Below are 22,217 nucleotides of genomic sequence, written 5' to 3'. Positions count from 1 at the left end.
GTGCGCTATAAAATATGATTGCTCTTCTACAATGGTCTCGAGAAAGAATGTCATTATCTATCTCATCATACCCACAGTAATACATAATTGCAATATTAAAATGATTTGAATTGTCTATATCCTTGAAAGAAATAGGTTAAAAATTCATTAATTATAACTTATATGCATTTAGCAAATAATTTTTGCTTTGTTTTTAATGGTTTAGGTACATGTCACTGTGGCAGATGTAAGTGTGATAATTCAGATGGAAATGGACTCGTTTATGGTAAATTTTGTGAGTGTGATGATAGAGAATGCATAGATGATGAAACAGAAGAAATATGTGGAGGTATGTATGTTAAGTTTGCAGAAATTAATAAAACGTATTTGGTTTTTCACCTGTTTCATTGTGCTTTTATCTCTCTATGAACTTCTGTGCTAAGTTTACTTATTTAACCTGAACCTATGTTTATTTGGAAAACACTTCATATAAGAAGAGTTACACTAAGCCTTCAGAGTAGACTAGTACTTTTTAAATGCAAAATCAGATTGTTCCCGGAGGAAAGCCAGATCATTATGGCAACAGGCCAACTGCAGAGTTCTAAAGTGGTCCTAGCTAGACTCTATCTTCTCTGCTCCACGTTAACCGCTTCTGTCTCTTTTCTCCCAATCTCTCAACTGCAGGTTTTAATTTCATTCTCTTTCCCTTTCTAAACAGTAAGCCTTTAAATAGTCTCATGTCCTACTGGGGACATCGAAAGACCTTAGGAGTATTAGACTAGGACTTATCTTCCCCACACACTTAGATAACATTTTTCATGATCTTTTCTTTGCACCTCGATCACTTAGTCTATTTTTATGTTATTCCAGTTTTTGCATGCTTACTAGTACCAACCACTGCAACACTTTTACATTCATTATGTCAAGTTTCACAACATCATTCTAGGGTAAGAATTGTTTTCATCCAAACACATGGATGTGGAAACCAGGCCTTGGATAAATGAGGTAGCTTACCTAGGGTCACTCCACCGATTGTGGTGGAATTTAGTCTTGTGTCTGTCTGATGCCAAAGACTGTGCTCTTGACCCCCCACCATAGACAGTCTCATCATCAGTGCGCAGGGATTTGGAGCTCCATGAGAAGAACGCCTCCTCACAAGTTGTAGTGCCCTTCTCTTCTGCCTACCCATCTGCAAGCCTGTTCCAAGTTTCAATTTGCAACCATGGCTAGCACAGAAGAAGAAAGGAGAGAGAAATGAGAATCCCTTCATTTTAGTAAACTCTTCTCTGCTGCTATTAAACATTTTAGCCTGGTTACGTCTGGCCTCATCTCTCTATTATAAGTAATTGCTTATTTCACTTATCTCTGACAAGATTCCAGTCCATGGAATCCTATCCTGCATGCAGAATGGGTGATTTCAAAAGAATATTTTCCCTGCAAGGATTAGGGGCAAATGGGGCCAGGAGGAACCTGAGTGCCATAGAGAAAGTGTTACTAACATACAGCAAGCTGTCCCTTTGTTTACAAAATCAAATTGTATCTTCAATTGCTGTGGTCATTCAGATACTCTGATTTTAGATCTGCTTGGTTCTTTCTCTCTGGTTTCCTTACTGTACAGCCCATCAGGATAAAACAAACAAACACAAAAGCCTTCATTTTTCAAGCCAGTGACCTAAGCTAGATGCTACTCAGACAATTCTGCTAAAGGGCTCAGTTCAAAATAATTAGAACAATTAGATAAATCCACCCACAAATATTATATATTTGTCCTCCTGATGTTTCCTTTCTAATTATTATAGATCAGAAAAGAGGAGGGGAACTTGCTTGGGGCCAGTGTGTTCTGACGCACACCACCAAAGCAAAGTCTATTTGAATATGTAAATATAACATTTAACTTGAAACAACACAACAGGAAATGTTAACTCTCCACTTTTCCACTTATTGTTTCCGTTTGTTTGAGGTTTAAGCAATTTCGTGGTGCAAAGTCTCTGATCACAGACACAGGCACTCCAGTAAACATCCTCTAGGGGTGACATTGATTAGGATTGTAGATCGTTCCTCATGTCACTCACGTGAAACTAATCCGTTGAGAGGTGATTCTACAGCCCATCCATGAAGTCATTTGAAAGGAGGTTTTCTTGCTCCATTGGTTTACACAAAGCAAAGAATGATTTTTATTGCCTGGAATGTCTATTGTCCTGAAGCTTATATTTTATTTCAGCTATCCAGATGTGCCTTGTTATAATATTTTCATTTGAGTTGTGAGGATATCTACTTATTTTACATATCTGGATACAGGGGTAGTTTTACATGATTTTTCTTTCCTTATTCACCTCGATCTCAATGATTTTTTAGTAAAACTCTTAATTCAATACTGAATTTTATAAATATACAAAGAATTTGGGTGTGAAGAATTTAGATTTATGATCATTTATTAATATCATGATAATCCTTACATATGTAGCACCTTACATAAATTTCCTGAAATTTTAAAGGAAATAAATTCTAGTTGAAGAAGTTAATCAAGTCTTAAAAAAACTAACTCCTAGGAAAAGCTTTTAGTACACAGTTGTCTTGCTTTCCTCCAGTGTAATCCTTAAGTTCCTGAGGCTTAAGATACAGCACAGGAACGTGATATTTGTGTGTGTGTGTACATGTTGAGATATTTTTAAGTTTATAAATAAAATGTATAGCTTTTATGTTTTATTATTGATGAAATCATTTGCTAACCTTTACGTTTACCTAACTGAACAAATTAGAATTAAAATTTGTTGTAGAAATGATCATTGTCCATTAGGTTAAGAAGAGGTTTTCTATGGCCACCCCAATTACAGTTCATTCAGACAGAAAATGTGGCATCATCTGCTTGGGTCCCTGTCTCTCTATAGCTCCTTTCTCATCGTCTGTCTCTCTGATGCATGTCTGCTTGAAGGAAGTCTCATTTGATGGACAAGAATAGCCTACTAGACCAGAATATTTCATGGTATTCCTCTTTCTTATGTGACTTTCACAGGCCCTATTGACCCTCTAACTGTTGGCTGGAAATGCTAGTGTTTAGAAAGAAAAATAGCCTCACAATCAGTTTCCCATGGGTCCTCTGGAATTATGGCTGTAGAAGAAGAGAGGGCAGAGCAAACACTTTATCCAAAGATCCTGATAAAACATAAATTCCCGTAAAACAGAAAGAATGGGCTAAAAACCAAAATCCAATGTGACCCCGGTTTTCATCATATTTCCAAGAGCAAGAACAGACATTCATGGTTGGGTGGCATGACTGCAAAAAGGGAGGACATAAGAAGTGATTTTGGGGTAAATAAAATTGCCATCTTTTGGGAATTTGTAGGATTGCTAGATATGGATGCAGAAAGTGATGATGTGACAATTCAGTACAGATTGCTTGTAGGTACCATTCCCTATCATTTGTATTTTCTTGACAAATAAGATGGGAATTTCATTGTGAGACCAAGGGTCCATGATACTCTATGGGTCTAGATCATTACCAAACATTGATTTAGCTGAAAACCTCTTTTCCACGTGGTGGAACACAACAGCTTGTGGGACACAGTTGAATAAAAGATGAAATATTTCCTTGGGTTTAAGAAATGGTCAGTCATTAATAGTGTGCATCCAAGTAAATATGCACCATTGGTTTCTCAATAGTTGATTTCAAATGAAATATTTCAGTGACTAATTCAAGAAATGCCCTTAGAGTGAATGCTTACATACATTTGAGTTTGATGCATATCTTTGAGATTGGAAGGTAATAAACTTTCACAGTTTTTCATGTCACTTCTTTAAAAATTCTTTCATTTCTTTTCATTTTAATCAGCTACCTGGCTAGGACAAGTTAGAGCACACGTTGGCTTGCTTTATATGTATAATTATGTAAGTATAGGTGCAACTATGATGTTTTGGGGGCAAACTATGTAATTTGATTATTTTAAGCAAGGGCCATGGAGTGGATATATTATTTTAAAAGGCAAAAATGATCACAAGGAGGTAGAAAGTTAATTTTGCTTTTAAAAGTTGCTTTTTTCCTCACTGTCTAAAATTCATTTTGGGTAAAGGCCATGGAAAGTGTTACTGTGGAAACTGTTACTGCGAGGCTGGTTGGCATGGAGATAAATGTGAATTCCAGTGTGATATCACCCCCTGGGAGAGCAAGCGAAGATGCACATCTCCAGATGGCAAAATCTGCAGTAACAGAGGTGTGTCATTCATACACTTTACTACGTAATTGGGAGGAAAATAAAGATCTTCATTGTTAACACTCCTTTTCTCTGTTTCCTTCCGTGTGAGAGGAAGTCATCCTTCATAGTGCTTGACTTTGATGTAGACCAACATTTACCATACCCACAATCTCTTTCTTATTTTTTATTAAGTAGAAAGCAGAAAGATAAGAAAGTTGCTGTCGTTCTTTCAGCCTCACTGAACAAATAGTTAACATAGGGACTGTAATTTCTTTGGCGGCCATCCAGAAATAGCACAGTGCAGCTAAAAGGCAATTCTTATAGGTACTTCTGTTAAATGTCTCTTGACTAACAGAACTATCTATTGCACGAGCATCTAATTGTCCAGAGTATTCGAAAAGCTCTCTTGTCTTAATTATGAGTAAAGTGAAGGCTAGTTTGCAATGTGGAATTGGCATGGAGTCATTTAACTTTTATATGTGATAATTAAATTGTGATATTGAACAGAATAGGTGTAGAAACTATGTATCAAATAGGCATATAAAATTTAGACTGACCTTGGACATGAATTTTAAAAATATATTAGTGTGCTAAAATATAATTGAAAGGAATTAACTAACTGTTGACATCAAATCAGTTATAAACACTTTTTAAAAATCCTTGAAAATACTTATTTTTCTCTTTGTCAGCTGTACTGATAGGTAAAAGAGAGCCATGCTGGATTGTTCCTTGCCTACCTGATGATGTAAATAAGTTGCCATATTTCCTTCTATAAAAGTAAAAATCTAGAAAGCTGGAAAACTCTTCTTTTGCATTTCTACAAATGAATGATGCATTTTAATAGATAACGCTTACACAAAAAGCCTTAACACACAACAAATTTTATCTTTTTAAAAATTTACATAGAAGAGTAAAATGTGCCACATTTCTGTACAGAGAGAAAGGAAAGCAAAAGGCCTGAACTTAGAACAAAAATCGTAAAGAAAAGTCCTCTCTAATATATGCAGAATAGATCTGACTGTATATCGTACTAATTCACTTTGTTTTCCTTTAATATGTGAGGACATGTTTCTACTTAAGTCCTTTTATTCAGTAGGGTTCGTAGTCACCATTGTGATGTCAGTGTGTGAAGCTTGAATTGTGTTACCGTGGAAAACAACCACTTGGGTAGGTGTTGAAAGAGAGTGGACCAGGACCAGTTCTGCTGCTGGGCCACGTGAGCTGGGAGAGACAGCTATCCTTCAGAAACACTCCTTGCACCTCTCTGCCATCTCACCTCCTGCTTCCCCTGTCCTGGTGCTCAGAGCTTTTGGGTTTGAGATCTGGCATAGGGAGAATGGAAAGCAACCTAAACGGGGCTGGTAGCCAGTGAGATTCAGGGGTACATGATGGCACGTCAGGGGCAGACACTGCAATGAGTCATTTTGTGGACTTCTGTCCACCGTCGATAAGCTCATTTCCTAGGAACCTAGGTCCTACCTCCTAGGTAGGAGAGAGACATGAATCCCCACACATGCCTACCTCGTTGTCCTTGTTTACCCATCTTCAGGGGCCAAAACATCGAGGTTGTAGACACAGCTAATCAGTGATGGGATAAATGTCCGTTATTGCCCACGTGGTTTACTCACACTTTCACAGTGGACTCACTTTAACACACATCCATCCCCCACATCATTTATACTGTTATGAAAGCAATGCATATTCATTTAAAAAAATAACAGTAAAGTAGAAAATGATCCATAATCTCAACATTCCATTTTGTATATGATCTTTCAGTCTGTTTTTGTTTATTTTTAAAAATTTATCATGTTTCTCTCCTTGATATGTATTTTCTTCTTATTTAATACAAAAATTGAATCATACTATACATACTAACTTGTAATTTGCTTTTTCCATTTAATCCTATATTTTGGATATCTTTCCATGTTCACAGAACAAAAACCTAATTATTAATTTTTTCTTTTTCTTTTTTTTTGAGGAAGATTAGCCCTCAGATAATATCTGCTGCCAGTCCTTCTCTTTGTGCTGAGGAAGACTGGCCCTGAGCTAACATCCATGCCCATCTTCCTCTACTTTATAGATGCCCACCACAGCATGGCTTGCCGTGCGGTGCCATGTCCACACCCGGGATCTGAACTGGCGAACTCCAGGGCGCTGAAGCGGAATGTGCAAACTTAATCGCTGTGCCACCTGGCCAGCCCTAATTATTACTTTCAATGGCTGCTTGATAGTCAAAGCTACACAGGGACTCTTACTGCACTCATTCCTTATTGATCGATATTTAGGTCACTGGTAGTTTTTCAATAACATGAATACCACCATGGTTAATATTCCTGACAATATACTTTTGTGCACTTTTCGTTTCCTTTGGATATATTAATTGAAGTGGACTGTTATGCTAAATAGTAACACACATTTAAAAATTACATGTTATGAAATTGCCTCCCTGAAAGCTGTTCATTTTGTACGCCATGCCCTCACCAACTCTCAATCCTAGCAATCTTTTTCACTTCTGCAATCTGAGCTACAAAATAATTCTCACTATTGTTTTACAGATCCCCCACCCTTACCCCTTAGTAATAGTAGGTCCAGTGGTAACTATTTTTTATGTTTATCTATCATCATTAATTCTCTACAAAATTTTGGATTGGTGTTCTTTTCCCTTGTCTATTTTTTTAGCCATATTTTTCCTTTGGATGTTGATTCCTAAGAAATGTTTATGTTTGTGAAGGTAGCTTTTTGTCTTTTACATACACATGACTATTCATTCCAGCCTTTTTTAGTGTTTTAGTTTTATAATGTTTTGCTTCCAACCAAAATTTTAGATTTTTATGTTATTAAATCTATTTCTTTTTTTCCTTTTAGTAATTTGCTTTGGGGGTTTTGAATAAAAAAATGTATTTTATATTTCATGGTTTTATTTTATATCCTTAAATCTTTAATCTATCTGGAATTTACTTTGATGTAAGAGGTAAGAAGGGATTTAACTTTATTTTCCCCCCAGATGATTAGCTGGTTGCCTTAAAGACGATTACAGATAAATTGCACAAACTAAATATGATCTACAACTGGGTACTTCTTCTATGCAAATCTCCAAGGCTGTATCTCTCTGCCTGATCTCCAACATCCTCTATGTCCTGAGCTCATCTGATCTAGCAAAGCCTACTTCTTAGTCTTCCTTAACATGCACCTTATGCTCCAGTGGTGCAGGACTCCTTAGGGTCCCCGTGCCAATCCCGCCCTTCTTTGCTTATTCTTGCTTTCTTGACTTTCCTTGAGTTGTTCCACCTCCAACTGCTCTTGGGATCCTAGAACATTTCCCCTTCTCTCTGCATATCCAGACCATCTAATCACTTCAGCCCTTCCCTAAACTCTTACAGTATTTCTGTCCTAGTTTACAAAACGTTAGTACACATATGTTTATTGTTTGCTAATTTTTCTTTCATTAGCTGTTTTTTGGTCAAATACATTGTCAGTTTCTTGAGAGCAAGGGTTATATCTTATATCAATTGTTTTGGCATTATCTTTGAGGCAAACCAACACAGTACTAATGACCCATCCTTCAATCCCACCTAATTATGAACATAGATAATAACTTTTGTTTATTAAAGAACCTCTACTGTCAACTTTGGATGGTGTTTTTCTTTGTAGAATGTTTTTTCTGAATATGTATATTTTCCAAATACAAAGTAATCAACAGGAAAAAAAACAAAGCAATATGTAAGATGCTTTCTTTCATGATTTTTCTTCGCTAGACCCATATAAAATTATTTTTCCCATCTAGGGATTTGTGTTTGTGGTGAATGTTCTTGCCACGATGTTGACCCGACTGGAGACTGGGGAGATATTCATGGGGACACCTGTGAGTGTGACGAAAGGGACTGTAGAGCTGTCTATGACAGATATTCTGATGACTTCTGTTCAGGTAAGTGCTCTCCTAATTCCCAATTTTAAATGAAAAATATTCATTTCCCTATTTTCAAGATTCATTTTGGTTCTTACGGAAACTGTGACAGAACTGAATGTGCATTCTGAAGCATTCGATGTTCACAGTGCTCCTATTAGTAACTTGGAAAACCTTTAGAGAATTCACACATTGGGCAAAGACTAGAGATATAAATGCACCCACTCTCTTAAAATTAGTCTAATTCCTCACCAAGGAGAACCATTACCTCCAGACTTCTGTTGCCCAAATGTAAGAATACAAAACTGGCAGACCTGATGACAATGAACAGTATAGGTACCATTATGACAGCTATATTAATCTATTAAAAAACTTAGGATAATACAATTCTCATAGATATTTTGATGCATTAATTCTTTGGTATAATTTATACGTTTGAATTGTTCTGCAGCTTAGTCTAGAATTGAATTAGTGGATTCGATCAATTAGTAGATTCAAAAATTCTATTCCATAAATATTTATGGAACAGATACTATTTGCCAAGGACTACCTCTAGGCTGCTGGTTCCAGCAGTGAAGGAGACAAACATGATCCTTGACTTTATGGAGCTGGCGGTCTAAAGGCAGAGGAAAAAATACATCCTGCCAGAATTTCCAAGAGTGCAAAGTAAAGAAAAAAAGCAATCAGATTTATCTGAAAAAGTGTCATTTGTGAAAATGGAGTTATGGATTTTCAGTCTGGTTATATTTGACCATCCAGAAGGCAGAGACATACACATATACATTTCTTTGTGCTTGATTGCCTGATTGGTATAGGTAGAGAGCTAGGAAACTCCACTGGGCTCCTGAAAATTTGCCAGCAAAGGGAAATAAAAGAGCTGCCCTTTTTAATGATGATGCTCTAAACAGCAGAGACTTCTCCGGCCCCACTGAGGGGAGCCTGCTGCTAAAACTCCACATGCAGAAGAGTTTCCCTCTTTTGATTACCTGGTGCTTGGGAGAATTTCCTAAACATTCTGTGAATACTGTTTTCTTGAGGAGATGCCCTTTTCAGATTTTTCTATCATTCATTCTACATGAATGTTCTTTATCATCATCATTATCAACACAGTGGCCGTAAAACAGCTAACAACTATTGAGCGGCTTCTGTATGGCGGATACTGTGTTAAGCACTTCCCAGACTGTTGCATTTATTCTTCATAAAAGTCTATGAGGTAGAGAATATATATATTTATTCTCATTTTACAATTGGGGAAACTGAGGCTTGGGGAAGTTCCGTAATTTGCTGAAGGCCCCAAAGCTAGGAGATAAAATCAAAATCTTAACGAGTTCTGTGAATCTGAAGAAATTTAAATGTTCTCTTTTTTTTTGAGGAAGATCAGCCCTGAGCTAACATCCGCTGCAAATCCTTCTCTTTTTGCTGAGGACAATAGGCCCTGAGCTAACATCTGTGCCTATCTTCCTCAACTTTATATGTGGGACACCACCCCAGAATGGCCCTATGAGCTGTGCATAGGTAATGCCTAGGATCTGGACCTGTGAACCCTAGGCTGCCAAAGCAGAGCTCACAAACCTAACCACTACGCCACCAGGCTGGCCCCTAAAGGTTCTTTCTTTACTGAACACATCTTTGTTTAAACTTCAATCTTTTATTTTTTTTTTTTTAAAGATTGGCACCTGAGCTAACATCTGTTGCCAATCTTTTTTTTTCTTCTTCTTCTTCTCCCCAAAGCCCCCCAGCACATAGTTGTATATTCTAATTGTGGTCCTTCTGATTGTGCTGTGTGGGATGCCACCTCAGCATGGCCTGACCAGTGGTGCTAGGTCCTGGCCCAAAATCTGAGCCAGCAAAACCCTGGGCTTCTGAAGCGAAGTGAGAGAACTCAACCACTTGGCCACGGGGCCAGTCTTAAACTTCAATTTAATATAACAAACATTTGTTGAGAGCCAACTATGCTAGAGGCACTGCATGGAATATTATGGTATAAAAATATAAAAAAGCACAGACTGTGCCCTCAAGAAATGTGCTGTTTAGTGAAGAAAACTGCCACATAGACATATAATTTTAATATGGGAGATTTGCATACTATATTCATGCCTTTGTTTACTTATAGTGGGGACAGAGCAGTGAAAACGACAGAGAAAATGCCCCTCCTCATGGAGTTTGCATCCCAGTAGGGCTGGAGAGACGATGAATAAAGTAAAACAATAAAATGTATAGTAGGTCAGTGCTATGTATTTTTCGTGGGCTAAGTGCCATAGCTTACAATGAAGAGACAAGTGGGTGGAGAATGTTGGGGCGTGGGCTTGTTTGACATTTTAATGAGGGCCTGAGGCCCTTCCCAGAGCTGGTGATGTATGGCTCATGCACTGCAGGATGCCTTTGGATGGCTGTGCACGTACAGTTCTGCCCTAAAGGGTAGGCTTGCAGCTCAAGAGAGATGAGAAGGGCATCCCAGGCAGAGGGAAGATAGAGGCATATGACCTGTGCAGGGGACTAGAATCAGTTTGGTTATCACCAGAATGTACAAGGAACAAAGGGTAAAGCTAGTGAGAAACAAGAACTGGAGGATTTTTTCACTTTGCTGCAGAACTAGACTCTGTTCTAAAGGCAATGGGGAGCTAGTGATAGCTGTAGGCAGTGGAGTGCTGTAGTCACCAGGTTTCTAGTCTGATTGTCTAGGTAAATGTTGGTACCATTTACTGAAATGGGCAATATAGAAGGAAGTTGTCAAATTTGTTTCTAGATATATCTAGCATAAATAACTGATGACAAGCCAAAATTGATTTTTTTCAGCCTGTTGAATATGTGAGTCGAAAGGATCAGGGCTGAACATGAGAATTTAGAGTCATAAGCACAGAGCTGAGCTGGTAATAAAAACTGTACTGAGGCTCAGGAAACACTGTTTAAGAATGTCATTTTAAGATCGTGAGATAAAACATGAATTCATACAATTTAAAATAGGAAAATAAAGGAGATAATCAGGCTGTTATAAAAATGTCTGTGACTATCTGATATAATGCTGGGTTTTTTTTTTGTTTTTGTTTTTGTTTTAACATATGCTCTTCCTTGTTAAACCCATGATCCTGATCTTGATCCTGGTTTGGAGTGGTTTGAAAAATTCAAAATAGCTCCATTAGAGTGATAATTCAGGGTCAGGTGAGCTGGTCCATCTCCCTGTGAGGGAGTAGGGTCATGAAGTGGACGGTGATGCTTTGATCCTTTTGTAAGCTCACAATTCCTATTGTGTGTTGTTTAGGCTTCGAGTTACCACCGTAGGTCGGGCAGATGAAGGCCATTAAGGAGGTCTGAGTGGAATCTGAAATTTTCCGCTTCATCTATTCCCTCCTTTCTTCCTTCTGCCCTATTTTCTTCTCCCTCACATTTTCCATTCTTCCCTATCCTGTGAGATTTCAGATAAAGTTAAGTGATTGGGCATTTATGGTTATGTGGTTGATGAGGTTTGTCATGGGAAGAGAGTAGGAGAGAATGCTTCACCCTTTGTATGTGGTCTCCGTGCTGTGGGTGTAGACAGGTGGGAAGAAGTGATGGGGTAATAGTCTGTTCTTTGAGCAATAAGACATCAGTCTGTACCTTGGATTTTATTATTTTTCTGTTAAAGTGAACTGAGTGTGGCCAGCTTGCCGCAGCCTGCCTCCCACACTTAAAATGAGGAATTCAGGAAAGAAGAAACTCACATTAACAGAGATTCTACTCTGTTAGACACTTACCAAGTTCGTTCACACACCTCATTCCATTTTATGTTCACACTAACTCAGAGAGGGAGACATTATCTACATTTTAACAGAAAACAGGTTCGAAGAAATTGAGTAACTTGACAAAGTTCACACTACTGTTAAGTGTCATCTGAAAACACATGTAGCCTAAGTACTCATGCAATTTAATCTCCAAGTGTTGCAAATAAAATTCTTCAACTTCACTTTATTTTGGCAAGGAAGAGCTGTCCTCTGGATGCTCAAAATTCATGTAAAACTAAGCTTCTCTGGACATGATCATGGTCTGGGGCCAGCATCAACCTCTGGAGTGTTTCTTTCTTCTGACTAAATCTGTAGAATTCTCTATATTATACTGAGTGAATTCTTAGTCTTTACAGTTTTCCTAATTGCCAGTCTGAGTTGCCCTGTAGGAAGGGTACCATGCGGTTGATTACTGAGTATGTTAATACCTTAGGGTAATAAGACAGAAGTAACCCAACTACGTCAATATTCTCTAGTGATTTTTGCAAGGCTGGAGTGTAATAAGGCTCAGATGCAACGCAGCTTTATTTTTAGCTCCCGTTCCAGCCATCCTGAGGGTGTTGGTCTTATTTAAGCCCAAGGAAAGTCTCTCAATGGATTAGTTTAAGCTGGCTCCTTTAATTGACATTCTCATTTTATTCATTCCCACTTTATTCATCTTTCAATAATGCATTTAAATATAAATATTTTCTGCCTAATACATCGTGGGTACAGAGGGTACAGATATTTTAAAACATGATCCCTGATTGCAAAAAAATCTGTTTTATTTATTTCTTCTTTCGTTCGTCTGTGGTTCATCATCCACATGGGTGTGTGTGTGTGTGCGTGCATGAGAATTCATCCATATGCAAACATGACTAATCCACACACACATACATGCACACACATACACACACTTCAAAGATGATACAGTTGACAAAATTTGAGTGCGACTAAACGGACCGGGGCATGACGAGCCATGCTGAAATGTACCGACTGCTCTGTTTACTTCAGTTCTGTGAGCCGCGCCACTGAATTTACTTCTTCATTCTAAAATCACTCCTTTATTCCTGATAGCTGCTTACCACACTAGTCTATTTCCCCAAATCCCATAATTGGATAGATATGCTGCAGTGTGACCTTAAACTCTATCTTTTGGCTTGTCCTGCCTACCAAAGTGATGAAAATATGAACCCCTGGCTTAGAGTAGATTAAAATTCATTAGTTTGGAAAATGAAATCATTGATAGACTGTGTTATATGGGGAAATTTGTCACTGTGGATTACCAAAGCATTAAGGAGAGAAACTGAAGGAAATGATTAAGTACATTCAGTTTTCATTGTCTTGAAAGGGAAATCAATATATTGAATCGATTTTTTTTAATAAGTACTAGTTAGATCTAATTTATTTCCCAAAACTTAGATTGTCTTCATACTACTTCGTAAGACGCTACTTCTAAACCTGACGTTTAGGTTCCAATTCTTGAGCATTTTTGATCATTTTAAAAGAAAGAAATATCCTCTATAGCAGAAGAGTGTTTGGAAAGGATACAAGTACATTTGCCCTGGATTGATATTTCTGAGTTTAGGTAGCTTAACTCAGAAGAACACAATGAGTACAAAGAATGATTTAGTTTTGGTGTCAACACCCTCTCCTACAGTGGCCTCAGAGCCTTGTTAGTTCCTACCTGCCCAGCATGTCTGCTCTTGCTGCCAACTCCCTGCCCATGTGGTACAGATCTGGCTGTGGTTTCATTTACATATCAAGACTAACCACCATGTTGATCTCCCATTGTTATGGGTGGGGGTGTGTGTGTGTTTAATGCATGCTCATAGGTCTTTTGAAATCAATTCCCTATTGTTCATTCTCTGCATATTTGATATCAGGGATAAACAACAACATTCTGTATCTTTCATCTCTCTTTTGTTGGTCCTCTGCCTACAGAGTTTAAGGGAATACTTGTTAGAAGCAATGAAATTAACTCCTGCAGGCTTAATATATATATGTATAGATTTGACAAACTAGCATGGAAGCATTAAATTTCAGATCAATGTGGTAAAATTCACTTCCAGTTCTCTCATTTTAAAGATAAAGTGAGACGAGGCCCAGAAAGGTGAACTAGTGACACATAAAAGTGGAGAACACACGTCTCCTAATTTCCTCTTTTATGCCCTTTTCACTGTTTGTTTATAGAAGACCCTGATACAGTGTGTTATGCCAGTCCAAAGGATTTTCATACTAAATAGATCTTGTTGTTTCTAAACCCTTCTTTATATATGAAAGCCAAGCGTTTTCATCTCCTTCATTTTATCCCTATAAAATGATTGCTTCTCTCTCGCTTTGGCATAACTTTTTTACTGGAATTGAGAAACTAGTAACTCCAGAGGAGAAATTGCGATTTCATTTTATGATTTCCTGTCTTCTCTGAAGGACTCAATACCTGCTTCAGAATCTGGTATCAATACCTTGCATTTCTAACTGATTTCCTAACTTTACTGATTACATATCATAAAGGATTTTATGGAAAAGGTACAGTTTCATTTAAAGTGGAATGCGTAGTGTTCTGGAACATATTTTGACAGTATGTGACTGAGTTATTGAAAGGTATAGGATATAACTTTTCATTCCTGTGCAAGCAAAAGTTGTGTTTATGTTTTAACTTGGCAATTAATCTCAAATAAACAAATTAGATTAGGCAGTACCAATCCCAATACTGTTTTTCATCTTATTAGACTAGAATTATTTAAACCTTTTCCCTCTTACTTTTAGTTTTCTTCTTCTATGCTCTCCGTTGGCATATTCAATTTAGGTATTCTCACTTTTCCAAAACAGTGAAACCTTCTAAAAACATCTTACATGCCACTGTTTCATCATTTAAACTGGTTGCCATCTGTTCACTGACTCTCATGAATTTCCTTCATTGTGGATGGTTTTCTTAGGTCATTCATATTTTAATAACCCTGCTTTCCTTAGCTTGAATTTGTTCAATTGATGTTGACTTCTGATGGCAGAGTGTGGAAGACTTCTAAGTGGATGATTTGAGGAAGAGCAGTGGCCATCCTCAACTAGATAATATTCTCCCACTTTGATACCTTTCTATTTAGAGGCAAAGCCTTTCATCCCACAGCCAATCACAGCAGTGACACTATCCCATCAATTCCTTCCAATGTGTAAGCAATCGACTGCAGCTGGGTTATTGAGGGGGCTTTGATTAGGTGAAGGCTGAGGCTGAGGCAGAAGCACAGGGAGTTAGGGATCATCACACATACAGCAAAAGTGAGGACACATTGTATATATTCTTCCCAGCTTTGCTTGGAGTTGGCGATGCCTGGAGGTGAAGCATATGTTTATAGGAGCCATCCTTTGGAAGGTTCATCATGCTGCATTAAATGCACGGGAAGTAGAGGTGCGGGTCCTTATAGGCCACGTTTCCCCTAGTGATTGTGGAAGAGCACAGAAATAGCAAAGGGATAGAAAAAGGAAGCTGCAATAATAGCATAACATTAGGAGGGAAAAGCATAGAGATTAAAAAATCTCTGTGAGGAAAATAGACAGGTAAGAAAACAGAAAGTAGACATGGGGGCATAAAGGGGAAAGACTTGTGAAGATTTCTTCTCTTTGGTCTGGAGCAGGGCAATGTTTTTCAAACTTTGTTAATGCATCCACAATTAATCTGACTTCTTTTGATATTAATGGGACCAGATTTTAACTCTGAAAATCTCTTATTAGTAACATCTGACCATCCTCATGAATTTGTTTTATTCCACTACAAAGTTTTTTTAATGTCACCATGCGAACGAACCTCAGATAGAAAATGATGACTGCTCTTACACCTGTATTCCAACTCTAGAACTTGAGAACGTTCTCCCCTCAGTCACTGACGGGTCTCCCTCTGCAGTGGCTCCTGCTCCATTCCCTATGCCTAGGGGTCGGGACCCTGGGTGTGTGTCACTGCCCAGGAATCCAAGGCCACTGCAGCAACAGATGGCATCCTTGTCTACTGGATGTTTTGTTCTCCCACAACTATTTTAAACTTTCAAGAGTAAAGCATTTTTCCTCTGTCAATCTACCTCTCTTTTTCAATGTTGTTGTTAGTGTCAGCAGGGCTTTCACAAATGGCAGTATGTTCTGTGCTTTGTCCAGTTTCCTTGTGGCAGTTCTCACTGTCCTTGAAATTAAACCTCTGTCTTCAAGAATTTCAAAGCCTCTGGTGACTATAAGACAGCAGAATTGACTGTACTTTAAAATGTTAAAAACTTTTAAAATTGTGATTTATCTACGTATTTGCAATATTGCTCTGTTTGCAAATTTTGCTCTAATTACATGAGGGTTGAGAAGAAGGGTAGGAACCTTTTAAGCTGAGATAAATGGCAAAAAAGTCATGGAACCCAACAACCTCTGAAATATAATTGCTAATAAGTTAAACTATTATAGTAAAAATCTCATATTTAAATGGTATATTCACGTGTCATACATATTTATTGGCAGTCGCAATTTTGTTTTCCTTTAAAATGATGAGCTCTAAGTCAGAGTAGTAATGATGGCAGCAATTTGTGGTTCAGACTCTGCTACAATAGGTGCATAGTCAGAGTACGTTGAATTGAATTTAGTGTTACGTGAGAGATTTAGATTCAATGATCCCTAATATCTCACCCCACTTTGACCTATCATTTTATGATTTGTTCCATGAAGAACCAGGTTAATAGAGGGTGAAAAGCTTCCTGATATGTGGATTGTCCAGTTCTTCAAACTCAAAAGATAGACATCTGCCCACAAACCTCGTGGAGTATTGATGAATCAGGCCAGTCTTCACTGAAGGCCAATTTCTGTATTGTATGATATATATTAATATCAGATGCCAAAGACAAAATAGCGTGGATTTTCATCGATTAGCATTATACTTGATTTAGTTAAAGAAAGTGTAATTCCACTTCCTTTAAAATTCTTCATGCATTTTTGCAGCAATTATAGCAATCCACTTTATTCTGCATCTGTAGTAACGGAGTATCTGAATGTTTATTAGGAATTAGGAAAAGCTCAGCAAAGTTTTGTTTCCTTTCTATGCCTACTTGGTTACGTGTGTGAGCTCAAATGAATATAAATAATAATAACTCACGTTTGTATAGCGTTTTAACATCTGTTATGTACTTCCTGATAAATGTGGATAGATAATACTCTATAGGTAGCAGGATCAGGATTTGAACCCACTTCTTGGACTGATAGCGTCGACTGTTTTTTGCTATACCAAACCACTACTCATCACAGTTCTTTACAGGCTCTGTGTCCACGTAAAGAAATTTCGTATCTTTCCTGACCTCTTTTGTGTATACTAAATTGGTCTTCAAGGATTCTGAACTCCACACAGGTTACTGGTTTTAGGCTAAGAGTCTCCAGGCTAAGCATGAGGTGTATAGTATAAAGGTAATGAAAATGAAGTGTCGGGGACTCCAGAAGATAAGACCCCGTTTCCACAACAAATTGTTTTCCATTTCCTATCGCTCTCCTCCACATGAATTAATTGCCAAATCCATCAAATACTCCTTTTAGGCCCCAGCAGACCAATACAACCACATGCACCTGGATTTTGATAGATTCAAGTTCATAGCCCTGTGACCCTGTTTATCTTTTCTGGAGTGGTTGTTTTTTTCACACCTCATGATTAATTAATGTAAATCAGGTATTTAAGAACTTGAGAAAAATATGCCTTTGCCTTAATATTTTATATTGTGTTAATTAAGCTCCTGACTCATCTGTGACATTCACTGTTGAAATGAAAACTAATTCTGACTTCCTTATATATTTTTTCATATTTTTTTGCGACTCTCATTGTGAAGGTCATGGGCAGTGTAACTGTGGAAGATGTGACTGCAGAGTAGGCTGGTATGGGAAGAAGTGTGAGCACCCGAACTCCTGCCCGCTGTCGGCTGAGGAGAGCATCAAGAAGTGCCAAGGGAGTTCCGATCTGCCCTGCTCTGGAAGGGGTAAGCGAGGGCTCTCATGCAGTGCCGCCACCTCCTAATCCTGTGAGTCTAATGAATTCAACTCACATGTATCTTGTTTAAAAGATGGCTGAGACCCCTGACTGAGGCAAGATTAGTCCTTTCAGAACTAATGCATCCAATTTTCATAAGTGAAAGTATATGGAGAAATATAATATATCCATCTCCCTCTCTGTCTCACACATACACTCACACACACTCATATACTCACACTCACTCTCTCAGCCCACGTTAGTTTTGAGGTCTGTTCAATTTCAGCTCAGTTCAATTCAGTTCAATGCTACATCAAAAAGAAAAACCAGGGGCCAGCGCTGTGGCTGAGTGGTTAAGTTCTCATGCTCCGCTTCAGCGGCCCAGGATTTGGCTGGTTCGGATCCTGGGCGCGAACATGGCACCACTCATCAGGCCACGCTGAGGCAGCGTCCCACACAGCACAACCAGAGGCACTCACAACTAGAATATATAACTATGTACTTGGGTCTGTGGGGAGAAGAAGAAGAGGAAAAAAAAAAAAAAAAAGAACGTTGGCAACAGATGTTAGCTCAGGTGCCAATCTGAAAAAAAAAAAAGAAAGAAAAACCAGTTGAGATATTTGCTCAAAGCTTTCTGAATGAGACCACCTAATTGTCCACTGACATTTCTGAAACTCAATAACATTGTATTGAGGATTGTTGGCTTTTGAAAAAGCAGGGTGTAAACAGATAGCTCTGAATAAGCTTTTGCTGTTTTGGAAGGCATGTAGCCTGAGGTACCAGATCAGTACAAATTGGAGGGGAAGGAAAAATTCATCTCGAGGAAAGCTGGTTCCATTCTTTTTGATTTATCAAAATAAGAAATACAATTTCACTTCTCACATGAAAATGGCAAGGTTAATATGAAATATGCTTTTGGAGGAACTGGTAATTGAAGTTATTATAGATTTTTATCTATTTATTTTTTGGTGAGGAAGATTGGCCCTGGGCTAACATCTGTGCCAATCATCCCCTATTTTGTATGTGGGATACCAGCACAGCATGGCTTCATTAGCAGTATGTATAGGTCTGCACCCAGGATCCAAACCTGTGAACCCCAGGAAGCCAAAGTGGAGCGTGCAAACTTAACCACTATGCCACCGGGTCAGCCCAAAGTTATTACAGATTTTGTTTATGAAAGATTAAAAGGAGAAAGACTTCTTTTCCCTGAATGTTAGATCAGAAATTTAATTTTATGTTGAAGTTTTCTTTTTGAAAATCGGATTTTTGAGATATAATTCAAATACCATAAAATTTACTCTTTTAAAGTGTACAACTTAGTGGTTTTTAGTATAGTCACAGAATTACCCAGCCGTCACCACTCTCATTCCAGAACATTTTCATCACCACAAAAAGAAACCCTGCACCCTTACCAGTCACACCCTATTGTCCTCTCCCCTTCAACCCCTAAAAACCCTCAGTCTACTTCCTGTCCCTATGAATTTGCCTAATCTGGATATTTCATATAAATGGAAGCATAAAATATGTGGCCTTTTTGTTTCTGGCTTTTTTCACTTAGCATAATGTTTTCAAGGTTATCCATGTCACGGCATGTACTTCATTCCTTTTTATGGCTGGATAATGTTCATTTCTATGGATATATGACATTTACTTATTTGTTAATGGACATTGGGGTTGTTTGTACTTTTGGCCATCAGGAATAATGTCCTATGAACATTCATGTATATGTTTTTGTGTGGATTTGTGTCTTAATTTCTCTTGGGTATATACCTATAAGTGAAATTGCTGGGTCATGTGGTATCTCTATGTTTAACTTTTTGAGGTACTGCAAAACTGTCTTTAAAGTGGCTACATTTTACATTCCCACCAGCAGAGTACAAGGCTTCCAGTTTTCTCACATTCTTGCCATTATTTATCATTTATCTTTTTGAATACTTCTAATTTTCCTTATGTAGAAAACTCCCAAGTCTCCAAGATTATTTGTACCGTGGATCTTTTCCCGTACTCTGATGTTTATCCCTAATGATTATAAGTAGGAACATAGGATATGGGTAGAAGGATTTTTTATTTCAGAAGCATTTCTGACTTGCTCCATCTTTCACCAATAACCCCAGACAGGAGTAACTGTTCTACCTGCATGAATAAAATATTGTCATTATAGTGCTTGAGTAAGCCTGTCGTGCTTTTAAAGTAACATGATTAAAAATTAGTATCCCTCAGACTGCTGTTATTCATTCACTCATTCATTTATTGTTAAAAATAACAAATTATAGCATGGAAAATTTAAAAAGCATATAAAATATCTCCAAAACATAGAAAATCACTCTTAGTATATATATTTACCAGTGGTTATTCATTTGTCTCTAAATTTTTTAATATAGTGTTAGTGCAAGAAAATTATTACAGACTTTATATATCAATCTTTAATAAACTCCAAGTACATATGTCTCATCTTTCTAGAGATTCACTAATGTGTTTAGCTACCATTTTTAAGCAATAGAGTATATTTAAAATTTATTTTATTAGAGTTGTTGAATATGTGTATAGAATTATAATTTTTTTATTTTTTATAATTCATTTAAGCCTTTGAAATACTTTACAGATAAATAATAAGCTTCTCTAGTTTCCTCGCAGGGAAATGGAGGTATTGATGAGTGAAGTGATTTCCCAGGGAACCATAGCAAATAGAAGGATTTTGAGAATGAAGGCCAAGGATTTGTGAGAGCCAGGCCAGCGCTTGAACCAGTGATCAGAGACCATTCCTTTCTCATAGTGCTACTTCTGCAAACTCATTGCCACTGGATGTTTTAAAGCAAATGGCCAACAGGAAACTTTTAAAGGATTATTTTTGTAGTTTATGAATGAGAGCTGCAGCTGTGGTTACGGGAGTGAAGAAAACAATTATAAGGCCCATTGGTTCTCAAGCCCAGAGCCCCATCAGCTCACCAGCTGGGGCCAAAAAAGATTCTCCTGGTAGAATATACTGAGGCTCCTCAGTAGAGTCCACCTCAAGGCCAGGTGAAGGCATTTTTCCACCGGAAATTAAATCTAAATTACCTGCTTCCACTGATGATGACTGAGTGTGATCACTGTGTCTTGAAGGTAGGGGAATAATTTAGGTGATTTCTTAAATTCCCTATTGATCCTGTGATTCCTTAATTTCTATTCCTTATTGTCTATAAATATATTTTCATTTCATTATATGACTCTCATATAGTCAATATGGGTATACAGTTATTCATCCTAATTTCTGCTCCCACGAGGGGATGGGGGACAACTTTTCCTACTGTCATACCAATGGTCTGCTCAAAAGCTTACAATGGCTTTTAATGGGCTACACATTAGTTTTAAACTCTTGTTGACTTAAAAATACATTATTATTATTATTATTATTGGGGTTCTCCTCCTGAGTATGTGTCTGGCTTTGGCCAAAAACTAAGCAAAAGTGATGAGTTTCTCTTTGCAGCAGGAGCTTTAGAGGCAGGCAGAGGCTTGCTATCTCTTTCCCCTGGCCTGGGGATTTGCAGTGTTGGAGATGAGCCCTTAGCCGGGTCTCTGAATGTGGACAGTTAGCAGAAACTTCTGCTGACCCACCAAGGACCTCTAACACGACTGAGAAATAAACCTTTGTTGTTTCAAGCAGCTGAGATAATAGGACTCCTGACTCATACTCTCTTCCACATACAAAATTTAGGGAACGCAGTCAAACCAGAACAAACAAACCAGAACACACCACAAAAATCACACAAACTCAAAGAGAGAAGCAAAAAAAGCAGTTGAGGTTTATAACTATATGTATATCTTATCAGTATCAATAACTGAATCAAAATAAATATAAACAAGGATATATTTTACAAATGATGTATTTATGCTATTCTATCGACCGTGTTTATGTGCACTTCAACAGGTAAAATGCCAAGAACATTGAATCTATTATCTTTTTTGATATCCCCCAGACACAACGAGGTAGGAAGAAGCATAATTATTATTCTTTTTACAAAAAAAGAAATTGGAAATTTGGACAATTTGCCATCTTACATAAGTGATAGAGATGAAAGTTTTTTTTTGTCTGTTTGTTTTTTTGAGGAAGATTAGCCCTGAGCTAACATCTACCACCAATCCTCCTCTTTTTGCTGAGGAAGACTGGCCCTAAGCTAACATCTGTGCCCATCTTCCTCTACTTTGTGTGTGGGACACCTGCCAAAGCATGGCTTGACAAGCAGTGTGTGGGTCAACAGCCAGGATCCAAACTGGCGTACCCTGGGCCACCAAAGCAGAACATGCAAACTTAACTGCTGTGCCACAGGGCTGGCCCCTGTTGGTTTTGTTTTATCAGGAAGATTAGCCCTGAGCTAACATCTGCCGCCAATCCTCCTCTTTTTGCTGAGGAAGACTGGCCCTGAGCTAACATCGGTCCCCATCTTCCTCTACTTTAT

The 22,217-nt window shown here is 37.9% G+C and overlaps 1 protein-coding gene across 1 annotated transcript in view; it reads left to right on the top strand.

Moving 5' to 3' along the window:
• The window catches only part of ITGBL1 (integrin subunit beta like 1), a 207,382-nt gene that overhangs the window by 94,126 nt on the left and 91,039 nt on the right, over nucleotides 1-22,217 (top strand). Inside the window, exons 4-7 of the mRNA XM_046664856.1 lie at nucleotides 206-328; nucleotides 4,047-4,187; nucleotides 7,954-8,094; nucleotides 17,645-17,791. Coding sequence (XP_046520812.1) covers nucleotides 206-328; nucleotides 4,047-4,187; nucleotides 7,954-8,094; nucleotides 17,645-17,791 — 552 coding nt within the window. The remainder of the gene's footprint in view (nucleotides 1-205; nucleotides 329-4,046; nucleotides 4,188-7,953; nucleotides 8,095-17,644; nucleotides 17,792-22,217) is intronic.

This window comes from Equus quagga, chromosome 6, assembly GCF_021613505.1.
Source record: "Equus quagga isolate Etosha38 chromosome 6, UCLA_HA_Equagga_1.0, whole genome shotgun sequence".
NCBI classification, from domain to species: Eukaryota; Metazoa; Chordata; class Mammalia; order Perissodactyla; family Equidae; genus Equus; species Equus quagga.
This window is presented reverse-complemented; position numbering and strand designations above follow the sequence as displayed.